We start from the raw sequence: 22,567 nt of genomic DNA on the forward strand, positions 1-22,567 counted from the left end.
GGGCAGGGAATGTGGGAGGACAGGTGGGACGGTCTGTCCCTATTCTCCCAGTCTGAGGTGTGAGAGGGTTTTGACTGGGATATTTTGACACGTCTCAACACAAACAGCGTGACACGTGCATTTTGTGTCGCCCCGGGAGCTCCCTTGCCGCAGACACACTGGCCTGGGCGTAGCTTCATTTCCCCGCCGGCAAGTGGGCCTGGGCTCGCAGAGGGACCTGCGTCCCCCGCTGCAGGGCAGCGCGCCGGTCACCGGCCCCTCCTGCCCCTTCTCCACCAAAGCCAGCTCCCCGCAGCCCGGGCGTCCCTGCTGCTTCTCGCGCCGTGCCACTGTGCTAGGAGGGGGAATAACTCCTTCATCTTTCCTCCTAACATACTTCTTTTTTTCCAGAATGTTAGGGATACTGGTTATCCTCTTGTCCTTTTGGCTATAAACGGAATGCTCAGGCGATTCCCTGGAACAGCGTAGGCCTAGCTGTGCACTGGTATGCCTGCGGCACGTGCCAACGCATGTTTTTTCCTCACGGAGTTGTACTCGGTGTGTGGAAATAGAATGCACAGACCGTTCAAACAAACCTTTTTACCTGTGTTAGCACTGGAGAAGGGTTAGTTTTTTAAACTTCTGTTACTTCCGTGTCATTGCACTGTGTTTCAGTGTAAGTCACGTGGAAAGTGTGAGTCCAGCATTTCCAGTTACATGTGTGAAGTTGTGAGGGATGCCTTTGCTTAACACTTCTGACAATCAGCTTTGATGTAGGTGCTTAAAATGCAGCGTGCATGTTGCAACATCAAGGCCAAAGACTGTAAATGGGCTTTCATCAGGGCTGCTTGTAAAACCCACATTAAAAAAAGAGATCAATCAGCACTTAGATAAACATGCCCCCGTGACTGCTCTGTTTGTTCTTAGTCTGTTGGTACCAACACCACTATAAAACTATCTGTGAAACAAAGCAGCATTCTAAATACTGACACAAAAAGGAATAAAGTTAACACTTAGAATTCTGCCAACAGATTCCCTCATGGACTATATTACTGTGATCCGGAAAAGGGATTGTACAGTGAAATGTCAGAGATTGCTAATTGGAAGAGTGATAAACTAGTCAATACTCGGGGAGATTATAAGAAGAGGAAATTGTAAAGGGACCTAATAGAGCTTTGTTACTGGACACCAAAATGGAAAAGTACTGAAATACCAAAGACATCACAACGAATAATATTCTGTAGCTTTCCATCTAAAGAAATCTTACAAAACACTTGAATATATGTTGCTGGACAGTAACACAGCTTTTACAAAGAAGTACAAACTAAATAATTGACTGTGAAATTTTGTAACATCTGTTTCTCGTTGCTGTCTTCTTACTTACGCTTTCCATTAACTAGGCTTCCAGTTCTAGTTTTAGACTAAGTGTAGAAACCTTAGCAGGGTTCCCGTTACTGGATTTTTGTTAGTAGACTAAAAACAAACAAAAAAAAATTGGCTACATGCTTTAAATCCAACAGGGTATGCCAGTGAAGTATTTTAAGTCCAATTTTAAAGATTATTTTTACTGCTTTTTCATCATTTTAGTCTGTTGCTTACATTAATGAAAGTGTGCAACCTAAATTGCTTTAAGGTAGTTTTGAAGTGAATCACTATCAAATTTCTTATGCTTCACTAAGATAGTGGCATAATCTCTTCTCAGTTTTTGTTTACCCACTGTTCCTGCATAACATGCTAGAGCATCCCAACTTTACAAACACAGAAGCTAGATACCCTTACAGTCTTAGGAAATAAAATGATATGTGAAAGTTTTCTTTGTGTTGGAACTTTCAGTGGCACATCTAGCACCTCCAAATGGAAAACCTGAAAAACTTTCTGGGAACTGTAGCTGTAAACCTGTAGTATAAATACAGTCTAAATAAATCACAGCGATAATCTGAGGTTTGGAGTTTTAGTTCTCTGTATATGCATTTGTACAGAAATGTGTCCAATGTGGAATTTGAAAAAGTCAAAACTTAGAAGAAAATTAATTTGCTCAGGCCTGGTGCAGTCAGATCTGACTCTGAAGGGGATGCCTCTGCATGTGTGTATGTGACAAATCCTGGTGCCACAAACAAGCCATTGGTCCAGATGTGCCAGTTTCTTCCTCAATGGTAAACAGTTTTACAGAGCTGTGGCATAGGAGAGGTAGGTAGGTAGAGGCCATGGTATTTTGTTACCTCAGGCAACTGCCTTCCCTGCTTCTGTCTAGAACCACCCTAGACAGCGGACTTAAAATGAAGCCCCCTCTATCCTTTTCAAGTCAACATACATATTTCTTATTAGTTAGAATATTCTAAATAGAGTCTTCCCTGTCACAGTCAATGTTATGTGAAGAGCAAAAATAAGCAGCTTAATGTCGCTCCTGATGTAACGGAGAAAGCTCCACTTCAAAAAGTTGCTCCACTTCAAAAAGTTGAATCAAATCTACTTCAAGAAACATTTTAGACCATAGGCTTCCTGCCTTTTATGCAATCCTCCTACATGTTTCTAATCTGCCTTTCAGATTGCAGAAGCTGAAGGAGATGTTTATATCAAAATTTGGATCGTCTCCCAAGTTTTATGTCCGTGCACCAGGGCGAGTCAACTTAATAGGTAAAAGAGAAAAATTAATCTTCTGTTATTTTATTTTATCTGCTGTCATGTAGTTTAAAACATGGAATAAAAATAATGTTGGTCATAATTTTTTTTTTCAGAGGAGTTGCTTGTGATAAATGGAAAAGACAATATAATATTTTACTAGCTTTTATTACACCTCATTATAAACAACTGCACACTCAAATACCAGTTTTGGAAAAAAACATTTATAGACAGTAGTGATGGTTTTGAAAATTGGAGTAAATTGCCAGCTTATGGTTGGATACCTTTTTTCCAAAAGGCTTTAGAAATCTAAAGTAGTTGATTAACAGTGCATCCAAAAATTAAATTAGTATATTTTTTTCTCTTCCATTATAATTTAAGTTATAATCAGCCACACAGCAATGCATATAATAAAGCATGAAATGATTCTACCATCGTCTGCTCTTCTTTACTCTTCCATAGAGATGTGTCCACAGAACTTAGAACAGTTGGTTGTGACTCACTGGCAGACTGGAGAGACACAATTATTTTGTATTTAGGACTTAGTTGTATTTCTGTGGTAGCCTTATTTTGAGATTTCTCTATCTGTATTAGGATTGTCCTCTCCCTAGAGCTCAATTTCTTGTATATTCATAATGTAACCCTGTGCATTTGAAGACATTGTAAGTAAAAGGATCCTGCAAAATGGGGCTTTATAAATTAATTGGTCCATCGTGCAATTAATGATAATTGTTATCTCAGTGTTGTGTGAACATATCATATAGATTAAATAAACAGTGTATGCTCTCTGGTTTACTACGTACATTTTCCATTTGAATGTCACTTTACGTATTGTATGTAACTGTATTCATGATTATTTAAATATCATTATTATCTTCTTGGAAAAAAGTCCCCCAGAAAAGTAAAATTTGCACCACAAGCCTTATCTAGTGGCTAATGAATCACCCACATGAGCAGAGGGAATCATATAATGAGGAGTCATGTGCTGCCTTTATCTCTTCTAGTCGTAAGTTAAATGGGACTGATTTGACTTTGACTTAATGTTTTGTACTGTCACAACCAGTGTACAAATAATATGTCCATTCTCATTGCTGGACAATAATCTACGTAGTGTTTTTTTAGTTTTTATAACCCAATGTTAAACCACGAAGATTTATAAACCGGTGCAATAGATAAAAATCACTAAAGAACAAAATTTTTGTGCAGTAATATGAAATGGAAGAAATGCGCCTCAAGCTTTAAATAATAAGAGTTGAGACTATACTCAGCAATTGTCTCATACATTAAACAACACTGAACCTCTGTAGAAGCCTTGATACTGCTATTCTAGAAAGAATTATTCCAAAATATTTTTAATTGTCTCTTTCTTTGGTAGGAGAACATATAGACTACTGTGGTTATGCTGTGCTCCCTATGGCTATAGAACAAGATATACTGATTGCAGTAGAACCTGTAAAAAGTCAAGTTGTGCAACTGGCAAATATAAATTCTTTCTACTTGTAAGTATTATTTTGTTTATTCACTAAGTTTTATCAACCTTGTCCTGGTTTCAGCCAGGGTAGAGCTGAACATCTGCCTGCCCATGGGGCGTGGTGAATGAATTCCTTGTTTTGCTTTGCTTGCCTTATTTTTGCCTTTGTGTGGCTTTTGCTTGCCGTATTAAACTGTCTTTATCTCAACCCATGACTTTCCTCATTTTTACTTTTCTGATTCTCTCCCCGGTACCACCGTGGGGGAGTGAGCGAGTGGCTGCGTGGTGCTTAGTTGCCACCTAGGGCTAAACCACAACAAACCTCTTTATGCAATTGCAATACAGGTTAACTTTTCAGAGATCTGACAAACTTCAATTGCAATATAGAGTTTAATTGTGTAAAATTAATTATATAGATGGAAGATGGAATGGATTGATGGAATGGAATGTGTTTTTTCCTAAAAAATATCCCTAAAATACAGATGGAATCCCATTGACGGTGTGCTGTGCATATTAGTTCAGAGCTGTAGGTTTGCTGCTTCTGTCTCCCACTTGTTTGTTTGGATTTCTCTTGCGAGGCCTCTGATTTTTCACTCTTTCTAAAAGTGCAATCCTCTCTTCCCATCTTTTAGTTCACCTTTCTTGATGTAATCCCCATAATTGACAGCAGTTCAGTTTCTCCTGGAGAAGGGAATGAAATGTTTTGTAATCAATTACTGCATATGTAAGGTAACACTCCCCTGCCCTGGAGAACCTGGGGCTGTATTTTCACACCACCACAGCTTTAGCAACAGTCCTGGCTCAAGGAATCTGTGTTGCCTCTCTTCCACTTCCTCCACAGCCACTTGTTCACAGAATCATAGACTAATTTAGGTTGGAAGGGACCTTTGGAGATCCTTTATAACTATCTTGATGGCCTTCTGCTGGACTCCCTGCAGTTTGCCAATATCTTTAATGTTTTGGGAAACCCCAAAATTTGACATAGTATTCCAGCTATGGTCTCACAAGTGCTGAACGTAGGGAAATAATCCTGACATTCTTTTCAACTTCAGCCACATTTTTCTGCCTCCTTCCTTGTAACAGACTGATACTTGTGTGGTTGCATGGCAGTTCAGATCAGGTCACTCATCCACATGAACTTTTGTGAGCATTTTGCAAAAATCAGAATCAGCACAAGCTTAGTTTAAGCCATTGGTTTATGCCAATGGTAAATTACTCCCTGAAAGCACAGTGTATGACAGCACAGGGACGGGAACATATTGCCAAAAGTGGGAACTATTTAAGCACCTATTCCGGCTTAAAGCTCAGTTTGCTAAAAACACATGTTCTGAGCTGCTGCCTGCTACTAAGGCAGTTGACAGGAATTTTTACTTCTGTGCTAATTATAAATACTGAAATATATTTCACTCACTTTGTGGAGTATGTTTTCACACTATAGCTGAGCTGAATTGAGAGTTTGCCGCCACCAAAAGGCAATGGCTTGCTTCTTTTACCTCTAGTCTCTCTGTCCCTGCTTCTAACACCAGTCCACCCTCTGCCTTTTAGTGGGAGTAGTACTTGTCTGATGTTAAGATAAAATGTACTATTAGTTCATTTTTTTTGCCTGGTTAGTTTTCTGTCTTTTAGTAAGTTGAATTGCCATGCACTCAGCACTAAAGCTGACTTGGGGTAAACAGTGGGAACACACCACGGTGAGCAGGGGGAAACAAAATGGAAGACACGAGTGGGACCTTACCCTTTCCTTAGTAGCAACCTCCAACAGGGCTTAATCTGTATCGCAAAACCATTCTGCAAGAGGCCATAGTTCCATAATTATAATAGCTTTGATTAAGAAAAGTTGTTGTAATGGATACTAAATAAAGCAGTAACCAAAAGGTAAACATTTTTACTTGGTCTTTAAGCTTTGGCACATTACATCACAGTTGAAATGGCCTTCTCCTAAGGTACATACAGTTCCTACAAAATCTAGAATTACAGCCTTTGAATTCAAATTGCATACACAGTTACTATATTTTTTATATCTGTCCTGGTTTCAGTTTGAAATCATATGTTTCAAACCGTAAACCAAGAAGAGGTCTCAGTATACAGCATTAAGCGTCTCTTTTGTTGAGACACTGTTGCTTCAAAACAGAGCTAAAACATGCCCATAATTTCCTAACAAAGAAATATTTTTCAACACTTTGGATGTTACACCACATAACAAAACTGTTGACAGTGTATCTTTTTTTCCCAGCCTAGATTTATGCCTGTGGTGAATGCATATATATATAGGCCTTTGGTGAACAAGGACTAACCATAAGCCTCCATAGAATCACTATTTCCTATTTCATTCTTGTTTTGTGAACTGGTAAAATGTGTAACAGTTCTGTAGCCATCTTCCACCCTGATAGTTCATGTTAACTTTTAGGAAAAACAGGACAGAGAACAGGTTGCAAGAAAAAACACCCATGTGTTTTTTATCATAAATCATCCCAACTGATCAGATGCCTTTTATGTTATTTGGACTAAAACAGTATTCCAAAGTTACAGTCTTTTGAAGTTCCTGATACCTCCCCTTCATATAACATCTTTGTAATTGAGAAGTATGTGTACAGAGAATATCTGATACTTCTCAAAATGCCTTCAGAAATACCAGAGGATGATAGTTATCAATTGGTTTCCATCTCGTGGCAAAACCTGAACGTGGTGTTTTGTTTTTTTTTTTTTTTTTTAAAACTTCATTTTTTTAATCGAGGTCCCAAACAGATAAACCAACAGATTGACAAGACAATGAGGTTCTGTGAGAAAGAGCCAAATTGGTCTCCCACAAATGAGGATTAATTACTATTCAAGCAGTAAAAAACACCTCAGCCACATGTTTTTTTTCCACACTAATCAAAAAAATCACTTCTAATTATGCAGAAGAATTGGAGTGTTTATATGTAGCCTTGGAGGAGGGGCAAGGGGCAATCCTTGGAGGATTCTTTCCCAAGAATCCTTTAAAACAGGCTAGAACCGACAATATCAGAATATTTTTACTTCATGGATATGATTTTTCCCAATTTTTTATTTCATTTTATTATAAAGTTCTTATATCAAGCTTCCTATCTTCCAGTAGGAGAATTGAAGGCAAGACTGATGGTTTACTGATTTAAGATAAAGCTTGGGCATTTAGGAATCTGGTTTTATAACAAATTGAATGTGATAACAAAAAAAACAGACCTACAAACTGAGGATCTTGACAGTCCCACATTCTTTTTTTGTGTGAGATATGTCCATATGAAACCTACCAAAAATCGAAGCCATTTTTTCTTTAATTTTTGATGCAAGAAGATTGCAGGAGTGAGCAAAATGCATTTTAAGAAGTTATTTTAATTTATTTTGAGAACCCGCAAATGTAATCATAGTATATGTCATCTTCTTCATTGATGTTTTACTTTGATTGTATAAAAAGACCTACAAAGATAAAATATTTGCGAACTTTTTTTGAAATTTTTTCAAATTTGCTTTCTGTTAATCACTTCTGTGCATTGATTTCCATCAACCTTGCTTTTTTACAGTAATAATTTAGGATTATTATAGAAAACAAACATAAGCAAACACAGTTTTTTTAATCTTCTTAACTTTTGACAAGTATTTTCTATTTTACAAGTACTTCTGATTTTGTTATATTCAAAAGCCATAAGGAAAATTATGTTGTTTTATTCTCTCTGAGATTGTTCTAAATACACATGAATCTCAAATCAGAAGATTTTACAGCTATTCTCAAACTTCTCTTGTATTGTAATCTCAATACTCCCTTTCAGATCTTCTGTGTTACTCTACAAACCCCAGTAATTTCTGACACTAACTTCGTCCAATTCTTTGATGCTGCATTGTTGATAAAGTCCTGTAAGCGGCACTATTTTGAACAGTTCAGACTGAAAGACAGCAACTTACAAGTTGTAACTATACACCAATCTCTGATATTTCTGCACTGTACTGAATGTTGAAATTGAATGTCATCACAATTGAATAAGTGACAAAATGGTAATTCTAACCTGGTACTTAAAGTGTGAGATCTGTCATGTAACATTGAGCTAGGAATAGGTTGTAAACTGGTAATAGAAGTGGAGTAGCTCACTACAGCATAGCTAGCATTAGACCATGTGAAGAGGATGCAGGATTGTGGGTCCATTTTTACACTGGCTGTCAGGTTTGGGGGTTGCATAACAGAAAAATTGTAGCCTTTATAATTGCACCAGAATAAAGTGAAGTTTTCAACCATCACTTGAAGACAATTATATCATTGTAAAGATGCTTTATATTAGTCTAATTGTTTCTCCGTAGGTAACAGAACACTTTACCGATCAAAACATCTTCACAATGGTATTCATTACAACTTTTGAGTATTTTTTGTTAACTTTTCTTGGTATTCTCAATGCCTTTCCTCTTTCTGTGTTGGGCATCTGCTGTAATGACATCAGGTAGATATAGTTATTGGGCCTTCAAGAGTATGGACTTCTAAACAATCTGCACTTTTCGGTGATTAATGCATGCTCCTCTGAGGCCTCTGCACATCACTCCATGCCCGTTTTGACAGCACTTATCTGTGGCATTAGTTTCTTTAGGAACATTCAGGCTTACCATTTTTATTATTTTGAAATGAAGAGGGAGTAGGAAAACCATTATCAGAATTATCCTGGAGGACATACATAAATTATTTTAAACTAAATTATTTTAATTATGTCTTGTAACATACATAATATAATTTTGCAGCATTAGGCCTGTTTTAATGAACTGCCATTCAGAGCAAAGGTAATGAAGATGGATTCCTGAGCAGGGATTACCAGAGAGCCTGAAGTGTACTTATCTGTATTCTAAGTTTGACAGATACAATTATTTAGATTTTCACTTCTCTCAGAGATCAAGAGAACATACATACATGTGATGAAAGGCATGCTGCCTTAATTAAGGATGCCAAAGGCAGTTTAATTTCTGAATTTTTGTAATAAATTCTCCAACTTAAGTAAAAATTCTTATGCTTCCATCTAAAATATTCTTATAGAATTAATTAATAACGAAACCTGTAAAAAAAAACCCAGAAAAATATTGCACTGAAAAAAAGAATATCAAAATGTTTTTGTTCAACAGCAGGTGGCAGTAATAAGCCATGTTTTTTCAAACTAAATTTATTGCCAAGTTAAAGCCTCAAGGTTTTTCTGTGTTTTTTTGCAGGGATTTCAGTACTAGTGTTAATAACATTCAGATTAACAAAAACAAACCTCAATGGCATAACTACTTCCTGTGTGGACTGAAGGGTATTCAGGTAAGCCAAATCTATTTAACTTATGAAATTAATGTAGACATAAAATAAGACAAGCATATCTGTTCACCCTCAAAATACTTCCATGCATTCTATAGCTATTCTTGACTTACAGTTAAATATTTTATGTTAAAATTTGAAGAGGAGATACAAATGGGTTTAAAATATTTGCAAAGTGCTATTTTAATTTTTATTACATGAATTACAATAACAAGTAATTGCTGATTTAGTAAAGTCATGATAAACTCATTATCAAGATGACATTTCTGTATTTTGAAGTTAAAAAGATTGCTTTCCAAGGGAATCATCTAATTAAAATTTGCCTTTTATAAAGTTTGGAGGCTTGTGTGAGGACACAAAGAACATATTTTAGTTCTTTTCTTTCTATGAAAAGATTTTAGAAAAACATTAATTTCCATTAATGTTGCAAACCTATGACTTGTGCACAACAACTGAGTAAAGTTGACTCATGCAGTAAGCAAAAGAAAATGTAAAAAGTAAGTAAACAGCATACAGAAGAAATATTCCAGTAAGAGCCATTATTATCCAGATTTTCAGTGTGTGGAATTTGAAGGAAATTTTCAAAATTTACTGATTTAAGAGTGCAGCTATGCAGGAAATGGCATACTTACAGTAAAGGCAGGATCACAGAACAGACAGACATTTTCCTGTCCACTCATTTGAGCTTTATCTTCTTTGTGAGCCAACCTCTCTCCTGACTTGAGGACTGAACTGCTTGTGAAACCAAGTGCTGATCATCAGTGTTGTCTTGGGAGGCAGCCTGAGCTCACAGTTGAGGCTTCCTATAAATCTCACCTGGTGTTTGCAGGTGATTTGTGGCCCTTTGACAAAAAAACATGGTGACTTCTCAGCTGAGGTCAATCCAGTGATATTTCTGGAAGGGCAGATGGGATAAACAGTGATGGCTAGGTCAGAATGCATTGCCACAGCCAGCCCGGATTATGGGTAAATGTGCTTTTTAAAACACGTGAAGCTTGCCTCGGGGTAGGCCATCTAGGTCACCCCACAGGACGATACAATAGATAAGGACTGCAGGTGGCCAACAAAGCCCACCTCAGACCTGCCACCAGAGTCTTCAAAATACAATATTTGGAAAAATCAGTGCTAGAAGTCATTTTATTACAATCCACAGTTCCTAAACAGACCCCCACCCATGTGTTTAGACCCCAATAAATTACTTACGTTTGCAGTAACATGAGTATTTTCGATTTGGTATTACTCAGTAACACAGGCATTTAAATTACATTGACTGTAGAGATATAGATTAGGTTTCTTTACAATATATCCTTTCTTATATTAAGGCTAGCATGACCAATTGACTTTATTTATTTTGCAGTCTGCTACTGAGATTTGTTTCCTAAGGACAAGCTTTCATACTTGAAGGTTAATTTGCAAAGCAGGTTTGCAGACTCTAGCGCTGGCAGAAAATAAGCATAAATGTTACAGACTTGAGAAACACTGAAATACAAGTACTCAGAGGGTCCAGCGGGATAATCTGTTTATATTAAGTTGAACATGCTATCCTTTTGGGACAGAACTATTGCAGAACTTGGCAAAGTCCATTTTCATTTTTGAAACTGAAGTACGTTTTCTATTTAAACATTGCGTGATAAGTTTGCAAGCCTGATTCAAATTCAAGACAATCCAGAAACTGTGGATCAGTTTCTGGTTACTCAAGCATTTTTTGTTTTTGAACAAGCCTGTCTAGTGTTCTTCATGAAGGGGCATGGGCAGCAGTAGTATTTTAGGTATGAATTCCCTTATATTTGTAGAAAGGGCAATTTAAAATAATTTGAAGTGATGGTACAAGACATTAAAGGAGGCTCTTTGTGTTTGCTGATCTCTACCATTGGTATTTATGGTTGAAGTTGTTGTAGTAGAAATCTTTTGAAGGTGGGAATTTCTTTATGGAAACATTGCCATTTTTTCTGATTATTGACATTGTAACATAGTTTATCAACATATAAATCTGTATCAGAATGTAGCTATTCGTATAACCCCCGATATACATTCAATTATTTTTTAATAAATACTGCATGTTTGTTTCAAACTAACAACAGAGAGAAATTTATATTAAAGTGATTATAAATAAAAAGACAAAGCAACTAAAGAGTAATTAAAAGAGTATGTACACGAGGATTTATGACTTCTGGATTAAATGTGTTATCTGTGATATCTAAACTATTCTAAAGATAGCATGAGAGTGACCATCATGCTGGTAGATACATCTTTGTGCCTCCTAAAGCATCGTGTCCTTTGAGTACCATTGTGGTTTTCTCAGTGTGAGTCCTGTGGGTGCTTCAGGAGATAGGAGTATCTGGCTTTGAATACAGCTGCCCAGCTACTAGTTCTCCATTAGCATGATGTGGCTCCCTCATACCACATGTCAGCATTAGAAGTGAAGCATAAAGTGGACCTTAAGCTCTTCAGGATGCCTTAAGTGAGGAGCTGTAGAGAAAAGGACAAAATTAGGGTATAAAATGATTGGTAACCTCTGGTACTGTCACCATGGCAGCTCAGAGCAGAGCCAATTGCTGCAAAACCCACCCACGAAGTTTTGTAAATTCTTGGGCATTTAGCCCATACTGACTTCTGCTTGGGGTACAGTTCTGTCAGCTCGTATATGTTTATGTACAGGAATTGTAGACATACCTTTGGCTGAAGCCCTACCATTGGCATTGTTATTAAGAGATAGAATGAAAATTTTACTTTATTTTGGAGATACCAGAAGCAGGTTCTTGGTTCCAGCAACTCAGCAGAAAGATTCTCTTTCTAAGTATCAGATAATTGCAAGCCTGAGCCTGTCTGTACTTGAAACTGAGATTGTTTATTTTTTCATTGTTAGGAACATTTTGGTCTTAATAACCCAACTGGAATGAATTGTCTGCTAGATGGAACCATCCCTCCAAGTTCTGGTCTCTCTAGCTCCAGTGCTTTGGTGTGCTGTGCAGGACTCGTGACACTGAAAGCTAATGGAAAAACCCTCTCTAAGGTAATTTACTGTAAAACACGAGAGTGTCAGCAGTAAAATTCTACTTAAAATTAAATATTGTTAATGCCTGTAAACATTAAAAACACGATACAATTGTTTTTGCAAAGAGTTGTTGGATATAAACTTAAGATATTGCACAATGGAGCAAACATCTTTGGCCAAATTTTGGCAGGATTTGAATTTGGCAAGAAAAGAGGCTTACATTAAAGCTGAAAAAAGGAGCATTATTGTAAGCCTGTATTTTGGCCAACCATCAGGTCCATGCCTGGACCAGATGTGCTATCTGCAGGCCAGGACTGAGGATATATGTGCTGAAGCATGTGGACCACACCCCCGAGGCCTTTACCCTCTCCCTGAATGACTTTTCATGGCTTTAACAGCAGAGCATCTGTTGGAGGCCTGTGGAACAATTTCTTGATAAATTATATAATCAGCACAAAGTAGAGGTAAAATTCTTCCATCTGACTCTCCTTATTCTCTTCACAGTTTTTTTGGAATGAACGTATTTACAATCCAAAATGTATTCCTCACTTTTTTAAACAAACATTAGTCTAAAAACCAACCCCAAGTATGTGACCTGTTAGCAGTACAACTGTTAGTAGAATTTGGCTCATGTAATACAAATTTCTGGAGGAGTCATCGTCCTTGAAGGTGCCATATGGGAATGAAGTTCTCTCCAGTAAAAATGTCTGGTTAAGTGAAACTAAGATCTTAAATTAGAACATTGTCAGGAAGAGAAAAGAACAGATCTAAATGTGGCTGTTATGCATATTTGTGCCTATTGTCTAAGGCAGACATTCCCAGATTGTGGTACAAAGCCAACTTGAAGTGGTACGGGATGATGGCAGCTGTTAACTGTGCTTGTATACAAGCACTTATCTGAGCCATGAGGTAAACAGATCCACACAGAAGGTGTTTGCTGATCAGTTGTGACTTGCTTCTCTGTGTAGCTGCAGCTGCAGCAATCTGCTCAGCAGTAAGTGCTCCAGCTCACATTGCACAGCTCACAGTGCTTGCTTCGGGAGGGCATCAAGCAGAGTTAAGGCAGGAGGAAGCAGGGTTGGTGAAGCAGGGCGGCTTTTTTCTCTAGCAGGCTGTGGCTACAGTCACTGTCACCCTGCTTTGTGTTGCTGCGATGTGTGGTCAAAAGGTAAGTAAGGGATTGGACACTTAACAGAGGCTCTAGTTTGTGTGGTGAGACATGTAGTGCAATGGTAGATGAGAACCTGGAATTGAGGATCCCGCTTTGATGAATGGGACTTTGCACTAAGAGGGTTGGAGGTGACAGATGTGCTTTTTTATACATGCATACCTGGCTTGGCAATAAGCTTCTGGTTTTGCATAGATGGTATTATCACAGGTCAGCACCCTCTCTGATGGTGGTAACCAAATGAGCTAAGCTTGGGAACTACTGATCAAAATCAGTGGAGTGCACGTGTTCAGAAATCGGGTATCTGCAAAATCCATAAAACTGACAGAGGTCAGAAAGCCCAAATTTTACTAGGTAGTAGAAATCTGTATCTGGAAAACCAGAAGCCAGGTTTTCATTATTCTAAGAAATACTGTACAGCTTCTTGAGAGAATGAATGATACAGTGTGTATCTTGAGCTGAATTTACACATGGCTTGGGAGTACCGGCCGGCATTATGCCAGACCTGTTCTACAGAAAGGTGCAAAACTTCTTTTGGCATTTTCATAGAAACTTGTGGAGGAACAGAAGGAAGACAGAGACTCCACTGAATGTCTTCTACTCATGTGTCCTGTTCAATCAACCAAAATCTCTTCTGCTTGCTGGTTGGAAAATGTGCTGAAAGTTAATCTTGTGCCTCAAATATAGTTGGACAAACACAAGAGACACAATTGCACATTTTTGTCAGGAAATCCTGCTGTCTGCAGCCAAATATTTTGCACTTGTGATGAAAAATGAGCAATTAATGTACAGATGAAAATTCCCAATAGCCAACATAGGAGCAGTTAAAAAACATGTCCAAAGTTTTTTGTGCTTGCATAGACCAAGAAACCTGGTTGTGGTGGTTAAGACAGAGGGTGACAGCTCTGAAGACTGATTACTTTTGTCCAGGCTCTAAGTTTTCCCCAAATCTTACAAGACAGTAAAAACAAGTTCAGTGTTCATGGCTAATTTATGATTTAGCATTAGAAACCTCTTATATCTAGCTAAATCCAGATTCTCTGTTGCACTGAATTTATGCTTCACCTCACAGAACTGCCTTGTATAAGGCAGAGCTAGTCTGAGTATAAATTAGAGCAATCTAGGCATGTGAACCCTCAGAAGTATAAAACATGCTCTGGCCACTTCTTTCCAGCTCCTAATGCATCCTGTGCTGGTGTCAAATGGTATCTGTGCAGGATCCAGTAATGCTGGCTGTGTATCAGCTGGGAGCTCCCCCACGGCAGGGGAATTCTTAGCTGACCAGAAATAGGGGCTTTCCAGATCCTTTCTACTAGAAAGCAAACCAGGACCTTGCATTTTTAGGGCTCTGGATATTTATGTGTTTGTTTATTTTTAAGGAAGAGTTATCACTTTACCTTTCCCCTCCATCTTAAGAGTTGCGAAAGCTGTAAATGGTAGTATTTATAAGTAACAATATTTGGTCATGGTGGTAATTTTATGAGAAAAGGTTGACTTTTTGCCCCTCATTAGTCTGATGGATTTTGCAAAATCTTAATACGATGGTCTGTAGCAGCGGGACATAGAAAGTTTTGGCTCTGGAATCAAATTTGGCTGAACTGTAGGGCTTCTGTAGCCAAAGTTATGAAAAATTGACCTTTTACTGAATGGAATATTTATCTGTTTTGTTTCTGTGAAACTATTTTTACGAGAATATTTGAGTTATATACTCCTTTTCCTGATAAGTGTAAGTTTGGAATAGTAGCTGTAGAATAAAAGTCATTGAAATTTAGAGCTTTTATGAGATAACACTTCCAGTGTGAAGTTTGGGCCTATGAGATTAAGAGCCAAAAAAAACCAAAATGAAAAATATTGTAAAAGCATGGCTAGAATTTCATGGTGGCTTACTTTAAAAATAGCACTTTTTTGACGTTGAAAACAAAATCAGAAAAAAAATATGCTCTCACTAATTATTGTGTGTAGCAGTCTGCAATAGGACATTGTTTCAGTGTGCATAGAATTTTTTTTTTTTTAAAAAAACCCTCACACACATACACAATAGTTTAGGGAAAATACCAGTCCAAGACAATTCAGCCAGATGTGCAGTGCTAACCAGTTGCAGCAGTGCAATAGCATTCAAATAACAAGATGGAAAAGTTAGAATGCGATCTTTAAAAAGAATCCATTTTTCTCCTCCAAACAGGATACCAGTCTAAGACTGTGTTGGCATCACTCAAAGAACAGCAATGCTTAGTATTAGCTTTTGATTTTAAAGTGATTTTTATTTTACTGTTACAAAATCAATCTTTTGTACAACTTTTCATCAGGAGAAGATACTTTTTTGTAAAGGAAATAGAATAATGCTCTAAATTGTCCCAGCTTTGTGTTTCATGGTAGGAATTAATGAGTACAGAAAATCACTTAGTACTTGAATAACTAGATTTACTTGAGAGATGTGATGATAGTGTTGCTGTCCAAATGTTAAATCTTGTGGTGCTAAGTTCTGTTCAGCCACCCTAACATTTTTTCTGTTGCTCAAGGCTACGTATACTTACTGGGAAAAATAGATCAAAAGCGAATAGGGTTTATTTAATTGAATGTGAAATGTTGAGCATAGGAAGTTGAATTATATTTGGCTCTATCTAGACTGAGAAAAATCTAAGTCAGACAGAATGATAAATAAAGGACCCAAATCTAATCTGTAATGGCACGGTGTCCATTGGCTTCAATTTTTTCAAACTATGGCTCAGATGAATTTGAGTGTGGGATTTTCAAAACGTTCAATATTGTGCTGTATTCAAACTGGTAATGTCATTGATTTTAGTGGGAGAATAGATAGGCCAACTGGAATCCTTATTATTTTGTTTCTGAAGCCTGTATATAATAAGGAAAGGGCTTTAACTGAATACTTTACTACTTCCTAATAATTTTTGCAGTGTGCAGTAGAGCTGTAATATCTAGCTCTCTGGCAAGAAAATCTGTGAGTATTGATATTGATAGTGTGACTTTGAAATTAATAACGTGTGCTGATAATGATTAGGATTATTTTAGAATATTGCTGCATCATGATAGATTTGTGCTCAGATTATTTCTGTGAAATAAAAAGTGGTACATAAATACTGTATTTTAAAGTATGGTTAATATTGATAAATGTTAAAGTTCCTTTCTCCCTGTGGAATTAAAAACCAGGGTTCTTTAACTTGTTAAGTTTAACTATGTGTGTTTGTAATCAAGGGGAAACGGAGTACTTTGGAGCAGTGGTAATCAAAGGCTGTAATCTCTCCTCAACCAAATTGATAATGTTGCATTTGAGCATGTTAAAGGGCAGATGAAGTCAAGCTAAGATTGCTGTGCTTATGAGGGCATCCAGATAGTATCTGACAAATATTTTTCCATTTGGGAAAAAAGTAAGCATAATTACCTTGCAAAACATAAATGAAGTTTAGCTAATTGGGATTTTGTGTGCAAACTGGAAGCAGATGGTAACTTTCAGCAATCTATTCCTACTCAAGACCAAATATTAAAAATAAGGACAAAAATAATCTCAAAATTTGGGCATCATGTTATACCTTAATAAATGAAACATAGTGCCTTATATTTCAGAAGTTATTTTTGTACTTAAGTACGAACGCATAAAACATGCACAGATTGAAGAAAAAAAATCACCATCTAGCTAGACTTGAAATATGCCTTAAGTGATAGAGAATGTTTTATTCTGACTGTAAAATACTCATCTTTATCTATAAAAGTTTCTCCTCCATCTTCAGTCCTGTGTGCTGTGAACCAAACCCTGTAGAATTTCATAGAAAATCTACATTAAATTTGCCAGAAAATGACCAACAGACTGAGTCTGACTTTTCAGGTTAAACTGGCAAAAATGTTAATGAATATGTATTGGGGAACCATTACCATATTGCTGTAGAGAGAGTAAATGTACACACAGGACTTTTGGCTCAATAGATACTTGAATACTCCAGTTACTAAAATTTGCACGCTGAAGACTCTTTTGGAGCACTAAAAATGATAGTCTAAAAATAACTTGTATAAACCTATGTATTTTCTTCATGGAGCTTCCCTCCATGAACAAGAAAATTTAAAACAGGAAGAAATTTTTTTTTTTTATTTTAAAGATTTACTACTCCTGCATTGTTATATATAGAAAATCTAGCATGTTTAACTTTGGTCAAAATGAACTTATATAAAACCACTGAGGCAGATGTAATTTAATACTATCATTTTATAGAGAGGGTTGCTTTATTTTGGCTGCTGTCATTCTGGATTTGTATATATCAAGTTTCTGGGTAATGCAGGGTGAGCTGTTCCAAAAAAATACTAAGCAACACTAATTCTGTTTTACTAACAAATATTTGCCTGTCTCCTACTCACTAATTGTCTTACTCTTTTAAGGGGTTTAATCTTACACAAGTTTACTTCTTTAAATGTCTGTGTGAGATTGAAAGGGATTGATCACTGGTATGGAACATATTGGCAGTGACAGTTATATAGGGACAAATTCTGTCACAGTTTACATACTGTCCAGACCTATTGCATGAGTGAAAATCAGAGCAGTTGGCCCTTGGCCTCTTCGTGAGCAAGGGGACTATCAAAGGTGAAACACCCCGTCGTGGTTTAGCCAACTCCAAAGCACAGCACTACACCAGCTATTGGGAAGAAAAAACAGCTCCATCCCAGCCAAAACCAGGACACACCCTTATCTGTTCTCACTCAGATAATTCTTTAGGTTTCTATTTTTAGGAAATTTTTCATAAGTGATCAGCTGTTCACTTTCTTATTCCTTGGATACCTAAATACCTTTGTACATTTAGGCCTTCATTTTTATTATCAATAACATTAAACTGAGAAAAACTAAAATAAATGATGGAGCACAGAGAATCAAATTAGCTTTATTCGGTAGTTCATAATTTGTCATACTGCTGAAGTATCAGGGCATATATGGCCAAATCTAATTCAGTGTTGGATTGTGCCTGGAAACAGTCAGAAAAATATTTTTTTATCAGTTCTTCAACATTTTTTAAAGACCAAAAATACTCAGTTGAAAATCAAAACCCGATTTTTAGGTGTTTCATATTGAAAAGTAAACAAACAAAGAAAAATACATACTAGTGAAAAGTATCATTTTACTGAAAACCTCCTTTTTCCATTAAAAATCTAAAACAGGTAACATGATGCAGAACTGTTGATGAGTTCTTATTACAAGAAATCTCTCCATCTAGAGTAACTACACATAAAGCAACTAATAATAAAAAATCACAACCCTTCTTTGTCAGACTAAATTATATCTCCACTAATATGATTTCCCAGATTAGACTTTCTGCATGCTGGGTAGGAAATCTTGTGGCTCAAAGATAAAACAGTTTTAAGTGGTAGTAATTTCTTTCTTTGTAACCCAAGATTGACTTGCTTCTTATCAGGGAGAACCTTAAATTGTTTCAAACAAAAAGCAGAGGTAGTTAGTGTAGCTCTTAGATCAAAGGCTAGCCTAGGTCTGCACATGGGGGCCAGTTGCCTGCTGGACAAACTGGTAGGTGCTGCCTCCTGCAGTAGGATACATTCTGAGCAAACTTTAGAATTATGCTTCTGAAAAGGAACAGGCTGAAAAAAATACATTTTATACGTTGTTAGTTTTAGGTTTCTCCAAATGCTCCAACTTGAGTTATCTAAAACCTAAGAGTTCAGTTTTTAAATCCTTGGAGACAGCAGCTTCCTTAAATAGATTATTACTTCACATAAATTTCTTAATGCTTAATTGCTTATTAGGCAACTGAGCGAATTGTATGCACTGAGATTCTACTCTTAATGATGTTGCTTTGTATTGTTTTAATTATGGATAGTCCCTTTCAATATGTTGTATCTTTTTTTGTTGTTGAATAGACAACAAAAATGTTAAACTTAATATATCACATAACTCACTGATATTAAACATCTCCCATGGAAGCAGAGCCAACCTGGCATGTGTACTTGCCAGCAGATACACTGTTTGCGTTTGTATGTTATCATATTGGGTCCGGCATTCAAAAGCTGCAATATTTAGTGTTTCTTGACAGATCACCAGGGAGACTTCAAGGCTTAACTCACCTACCAGCTACTACTACTGTCACGATAAGCTCATCCCTCTCCCGCATTCAGAGGCTGAAGAGATCAATTGTACAAAGCAGCTCAGACCTCACTATTGTCAGCAGAAGGGAACAGTTTGCTTCAGCCATGCCACTGTGAAGCAGGTTCACACAAAAGGACTTTGCACAGGAGTGACTGACGTGGTCACATAATCTCTCCTGTTGACTATGGTGTCAGGAGAGTAACCTCAGTGAAAGAGGTGCAGTAGTAGTGCTGAAATGGTTGAGGTTGCATTACCATATGGCTATGTCAACACTAACTAACACACATTTTATGTGTCTCATTTGCCACATAAAAATAGCAAAAGATACAGTGAATTTTTCTCTAAGGTAGTCTAAGAAAAGCTGTAAGTCTGCCTCTCTCCTTTCTTACCAACCCAGATAGTTAAACTGAAAAAGATTCAGGGAAAAGCCACATGGATGATCAAAGGTACAGAATGACCTCCATAAAAGTAAGCTAGGACTCTTTGGAAAAAGGCACTTGAAGAAGGAAGTGATAGAGGTCCATAAAATGATGAATATAATTGATGGAGTGGATAGGAATCAATTGTTCATTGCCCCTCACATTATAAGAGCCAGAAGGTATTAAATGAAGCTAGAATAATACAGAAATTCAGAGGGCAGTAGCATATGTGGATCACAGAACAGTTGAGAGAAGGAAATTTTTGATTCATCTAAGTAATTTTTTTCCTAGGGTCATAATACTACTGTTCAGATCCATTTTTACTTCAATTTTAGTATCTTTTCATTCCACTTTTCATTACCGCCATCTTAAAAAGATATTAAACCCACCCTGCAAAGGTTTCCCTGAGACCACATTCTTTAGAGAAATAAGCCACAATACTGGAAGTAGGGAGGTTTTTGAATTCTCATTTCAGCTTTGTGACTGATTCACATGACTTTGAACAAATCATGTAAATATCTGTGCTGTCTCTAATTTGAAGATAACAACAGCCTTGTAGGAATGCTTTTAAAGTATGTAAAATTCTATGAGATGTAAATTATGATTTATTAGTAGTCTTGAAATACTGCTTTAGAAATGGAAAAACTGTGCTAATGTGTCTTGGGTGCGTAGAACCAGTTACGTTTTATGGTTGGCTCAAGGTGATTGCTCATACAGATCAGAACACGTGGGATGGAATTGTAGTCTATGTGCTGATGGGGTTTATTCTTCTGCATATTTTTCATGGTGCTTCATGAAAAACAAATGTCTGCTTTCACCTAGCTCTACAAGAGCGCCTGTTTAGGACTCCTGCGGAACTCAGTGGGGTGACATTGTTTATTTTATATGCACAACAGTTGTACTTTGAGCCCTACCAGGGCATGGCTGGCCCCCTCTGACCCACCCGCCTGGCAGGTGATGCTGTGCTGTAGCCTGGGGTGCGGTTCCTCTAAATGTGGCTGTGAGAATGCCCTGAGTTACTTCCCTGCCTGAACTGCAGTACAGCCAGGAGGAAGAAGGTGATGCATGCCTAGGTATCGTTCAGACATACATCTGAGGTGTTGCCAAATTGTACAGTGAAATCTGGGATCTGAGAAGCTCTGTATTTTCACAGGTGAGACATACGCTACAGAGAGATATAAATAACAGATGATTCAAACAGTCCCTGCCCTAAAGAGCTTCTTGAGTGTTGCAAGTTGTATGGAAACAAGGCATTGCTCTGAGATAGGCAAAAGTTATTTGCTTTCATTACATGGTTCTAGCAAATTTTTTCAGTGGAAGCCTAAAGGCAGAGAACTTGTGTAGCAAAATGTATTTTTTTTTCAGTTTCTAGTAATGAAGTCAGACATATTTTTAGCATTATCATCTAAGTAGCAATTACTAGTTACAAAGAAGGGGAAGATACTCCTCATTTTATTGAGGAAATGGAGCCATGATGAATTGAAGGGACTTTCCCTGAATCACAACAAACTTAATATGGAGCTAGAAATTGAGCCCAGACCTCCTGACGTTCAGTTCACTGTTTTAGTCATATGACCATGCTTTTCCAAGTATCAGATATGTACACAAGGCTCTCCAGTTCAGGCTTCACAATCGTTTCCAATGCTACAATTCAGTTCCTCTGAACTTTGCCCTTTCACTCATTTTAGCAAAAAGGCAAACATTTGTCCATTTGTCTCAATAGTAAGTAGAAACTCCTTTCTATACGGATGACTATTTCCTCTCCATTCACATGCTTCTCATCCTAGTATTAGAAGGCCAGCCTGTGTCAGCAAGGGCCTGTTTAAATTAGAAACCAAATAATGTTTCAGGGATGCCTTGGGCTGTCTTGTGGAGAGGGTTCTTCTCAACCCTTGCCAGTTACTACTTGGTGGTCCTGCCAATCCTTGCTGAGTTTCAAAACAAAAGTTGCTCAAGCTCGAACAGCGCTGTTAGCCCAGCATACGCAGCTGGACAGCTGGTGAGCTGGGACGAAGCAAGGCCCAGTGCTTAACCAGGCACAATTCAGCAGACCATGTAAAGGGACAGGGGAGTGGCACTGTCTTAATTGTTAACATTCCTCCTCTGCAAGACTCCTCCTGATATTTATTTAATAAGCCCAGGCTCATAAAGTCTAAACAATTTAAGCAGTCAAGTGGTAGCCGATGTGTATATGAAGATGACATGCAGCCAGACTAAGGGAAGGGTGAAATTCTTCATTTCTGACTTTGCAAGGCTTTATCTGGCAATTGCAGATGAAATAATACCTCAGGCAGCCATGCCCAAGAGTGGAATATACATCGTGCGTACCTCAGGAGGTGTCCTTCAGGCCAGGTTTGCACAGCCACAGCTCCCATGTAAGTGTGCATGACCAGTGTGCTGGCATGGTCTTTTCAGCCAGTGTGGAGAAGTTTCTGCTGCTGCCAGTGAGTAATATTCATGAACTCCAGTCTGATGTCTCCTGCCAGGGGCTACAAAAATCAGGGATGAAAGGAGGGGCAAAAGGCAGGTTCCGCA

The 22,567-nt window shown here is 37.6% G+C and overlaps 1 protein-coding gene across 2 annotated transcripts in view; it reads left to right on the forward strand.

The window, feature by feature from the left end:
• The first annotated feature begins 1,502 nt into the window (after positions 1 to 1,502).
• GALK2 (galactokinase 2) overlaps positions 1,503 to 22,567 on the forward strand; it is a 47,576-nt gene continuing 26,511 nt past the window's right edge. Inside the window, exons 1-5 of one of the 2 annotated variants that reach the window (XM_010286844.1) lie at positions 1,503 to 1,522; positions 2,525 to 2,613; positions 3,974 to 4,097; positions 9,266 to 9,356; positions 12,220 to 12,366. In XM_010286844.1, the coding sequence (XP_010285146.1) occupies positions 1,503 to 1,522; positions 2,525 to 2,613; positions 3,974 to 4,097; positions 9,266 to 9,356; positions 12,220 to 12,366 (471 nt within the window). Of the gene's footprint in view, positions 1,523 to 1,903; positions 1,921 to 2,524; positions 2,614 to 3,973; positions 4,098 to 9,265; positions 9,357 to 12,219; positions 12,367 to 22,567 lie in introns of those variants that run through there. The other variant, XM_010286845.1, reaches the window with a different exon arrangement.

This window comes from Phaethon lepturus, unplaced genomic scaffold (genome assembly GCF_000687285.1).
Source record: "Phaethon lepturus isolate BGI_N335 unplaced genomic scaffold, ASM68728v1 scaffold15815, whole genome shotgun sequence".
NCBI classification, from domain to species: Eukaryota; Metazoa; Chordata; class Aves; order Phaethontiformes; family Phaethontidae; genus Phaethon; species Phaethon lepturus.